General features: G+C 39.3%; 1 protein-coding gene across 1 annotated transcript; it reads right to left on the bottom strand.

Moving 5' to 3' along the window:
* Nucleotides 1-2400: 2400 nt before the first annotated feature.
* On the bottom strand, nucleotides 2401-3231 carry LOC104999458 (olfactory receptor 1009-like). The gene has a single exon (XM_010855031.1). It carries the CDS (start codon nucleotides 3229-3231, stop codon nucleotides 2401-2403), a length of 831 nt encoding a protein of 276 aa, XP_010853333.1.

Below are 3231 nucleotides of genomic sequence, written 5' to 3'. Positions count from 1 at the left end.
TAAAGAAGCGATTCTCATTCAGTGTAGAGATCACGCAGGGTAAAAGCAAGGGTGAAAGTCTGTGTCCTCCAGTAGCTGAGTGAATTCTCACAATGGCCATAGGAGGTAAACAGAGAGTACATGGACTGTAGCCCACCAGGCTCCTCTGTCCATGGGATTTTCCAGGCAAGAATACTGGAGTGGGTTGCTATTTCCTTCCCCAGGGTGTCTTCAGGAGCCAGGGTTGGAACCAGGGGCTCCTGCATTGCAGGCAGATTCTTTACTATCTGAGCCACCAGGAAAGCCCCCTTTTGACTTTCTTCCCCATGCAGGTGGCTAGACCATACCTATAACTCCAGACACAAACAGTAACAACCTGGATGTTGGGAACAGAGGATCTCATTATGTTATGTTATTCTATAAATATAAACATTCCATAAAAAATATTTTTGAGTAAAAATACATTGGATGGAGTGTCAGAGCATTTGATGGCAAACAGTAGGGCAGTGTCTTAGAAATGACCTGGAGAATAATTGGAAATCAACAGTTGTCATGAGCTATAATGGTGTCCACAAACCCAAGGGCAGAAACCCTCTCCACCACCTTAACACATCATCTGTGTGGCTCAGCAAATAAAAAGAGCTCTGGTTTCCAGAAGATACTTAGATGCCATAGATGTTTAGAGGAACCACTTACCATCTGCAAGAACCCCAAGAACCTCTGCTCTAAGCACAGATCAGAACAGTGGTAATTTTCTTTCCATCAAGAGAAAGAAAAGTCACCTCACTTCACTATTAGCAGCAAACACATACACATCTGAAATGGTTCATCCCAGCCTCCATCTAATTAATTGTTTCTACAATAAATAAATAATAGAAATTAAATGGAGGAAATTTCTGAGCTAACATCCTGATCCTTTTAATAGCCTCCTACTAGCACTATTTCTATCTCTCTGACTATTTAGCACATGCCTCATTCCTGCAGAGACAACAGCTTCATTGAATGCAGACTATTATTCCTAGCCTGTACACTGGCTCCACGTCTTCATATCCAGTTGATTCCATAGTCTGCTTACTTCCCTTGAACCCAAGTCATTCCATGCCCAGTCCAGTCCCTGTAATGTGCTATTCTTAGTATAGTTGCAATATTCAAAGCAGGTACAACGACTTCTGGAGTGAGGAAGAAGGATTGTGACACTATCCTTTCATCAATACTGCCTGAGAAATCATTTGCTTATCCAACAACTGCATCAAGATATTTATCCAGGCAGGGGTTTGAGCTAGATTCTACACCCTAGTTATTTCCTACATCACTACTCAAGCTTATCTGTTTTTTGTTTTGTTTTTTTCCTCTACTTATATGTGGATCTCTGTATAGCCTAGAGATAAATTTTACATTTTAGATCACCAATAGCTATCAGGGCTAAAGGTAGATGTTGTTAGAATTTAGTTTATACCAAATGGATGCTTTTCAAAAATCACTTAACTTTTATGAAAATGATTGCAGTTCATATAATTCCTCTTTGGATTCTTCTGAGGTTGAGGGGAGCAGAAAGGTGTTGAAATATTTTTTATCTTCATTCTATTGTATTTTTTTAATTTTAAAAGAATAAGAGAAAAATACTAACAAGACAATAAGAAATAAATTTTCTGCATTTTAATTACCAATAACTTCTCAGCTCATTGTTTCTGATTTTTCAGAAGTTTTCTCATTTTTTTCATTCACTTCTTTGTAATTTATTTCTACTTTCTGTAGTAAGCTATCTCTATCTTTATTTGAAAGAACTAGGGAAAACTGAATATTAATACTAACATAATAGTTGGAAAACTAAAGAGGTTTTCTTTTTTTTTTTTTGGTTAACATTTTTCTTCACTTGCTTAGCTGCATTTTCATCTTCAGTGATCATGATATTGTATTTTTGGAAGGTAAGAATTAAGAAAATAAGCATAACAGATATTAAAAATAATGTATGGAGCATTATTTACTTTTTAAAGTCATATGTAAGAGAAGTAAATGTTCTGTTTGATATTTTCAACTCTACATGTAAGGATAGGGGTAATGTTTGTTGTTCCAAAGAAACTCACCTCATCTGGACATTTCTGTTGGTCCAACTAGTGTGAAAGTATTAGTAACTAGGTTTCTTCAACATTTATTAGATTCAATCATATTCTCAGTAATGAAGATGTTTGAGGAGAAGGAATTGCTCTGAGTCTGGGTGATTGGGGATTTTTATCACTAATAGGGACATGATGAAATGGAGCTTTTTTTAAAAAGGTTTTAAAATAAAAATCATGTAGAAGAATGGAAGGATAGCACCCCCCAAATTCTTCAAATTTTTTAGCATCTTTGGATGATGGTCAGATAGTCTAGCCATGTCTGGAAGCTTTACTTTTTAATCTATTTTCTGTTTTAGATGGAAATTTAACTTTTGAGGCAAAACTTTCTCCTGGCGATGGTCCTGCACATAGCAGCTTTCACTTCTTTATTTCTCAAGCTGTAGATGAGAGGATTCAACATGGGAATCACTGCTGTGTAGAACACTGCCACCACTTTATTGAGATCCAGAGAAAAAACTGCGCCTGGCCTCACGTAGGTAAAGAAGAGAGTCCCATACAAGATGGAGACAGCTGCGAGATGGGAAGAGCATGTGGAAAAGGCTCTGTGCCTCCCATGAGCAGAGCGGATGCTCAGGATAGAGATGAGGATGTAACAATAGGAGATTAATATAGTCAGGCTGCTGACGACCAGTACAGTTCCAGCCACGATGAAAACTAGCAATTTATTGATACTCGTGTCAGCACATACCAGAGATAGAAGCGGAGACATGTCACAGAAGAAGTGATTGATAATGTTGGAACCACAAAAGGGAAGTCGGAAAGCAGCTGTTGTGTGGGTCATGGTGTTCAGAAATCCAACAGCGTAGGGTCCGACCACCAGCTGTATGCAGAGTCTGTGGGACATGACGACGGAATACAGCAATGGGTTACAGATGGCCATGTAGCGGTCATAAGCCATGGACGCCAGGAGAAGGCACTCGATGGCCACAAAGAACCCAAAGAACCACTGCTGCAAGGCGCAGCCCAGGAAAGAAATGGCTTTCCTTTCAGCGAAGAAGTCTCTGAGCATCTTGGGGCCAACCACGGATGAAAAGCAGACATCCGCAAAGGACAGGTGACTGAGAAAAAAGTACATCGGTGTGTGCAGGCGGGAATCTATCCGGATGAGGATAATCATGCCCAGGTTTCCTGTCAT

This window comes from Bison bison, unplaced genomic scaffold (genome assembly GCF_000754665.1).
Source record: "Bison bison bison isolate TAMUID 2011002044 unplaced genomic scaffold, Bison_UMD1.0 scf7180017853671, whole genome shotgun sequence".
Taxonomy (NCBI): domain Eukaryota; kingdom Metazoa; phylum Chordata; class Mammalia; order Artiodactyla; family Bovidae; genus Bison; species Bison bison.
The sequence above is the reverse complement of the archived record's forward strand: the minus strand, read 5'-3'. Positions and strand labels throughout refer to the sequence as shown.

Bases quoted from the DNA above. Each gene is read 5' to 3' on its own strand.
- LOC104999458 (XM_010855031.1), bottom strand. From the start codon at position 3,231: ATGACAGGAAACCTGGGCATGATTATCCTCATCCGGATAGATTCCCGC.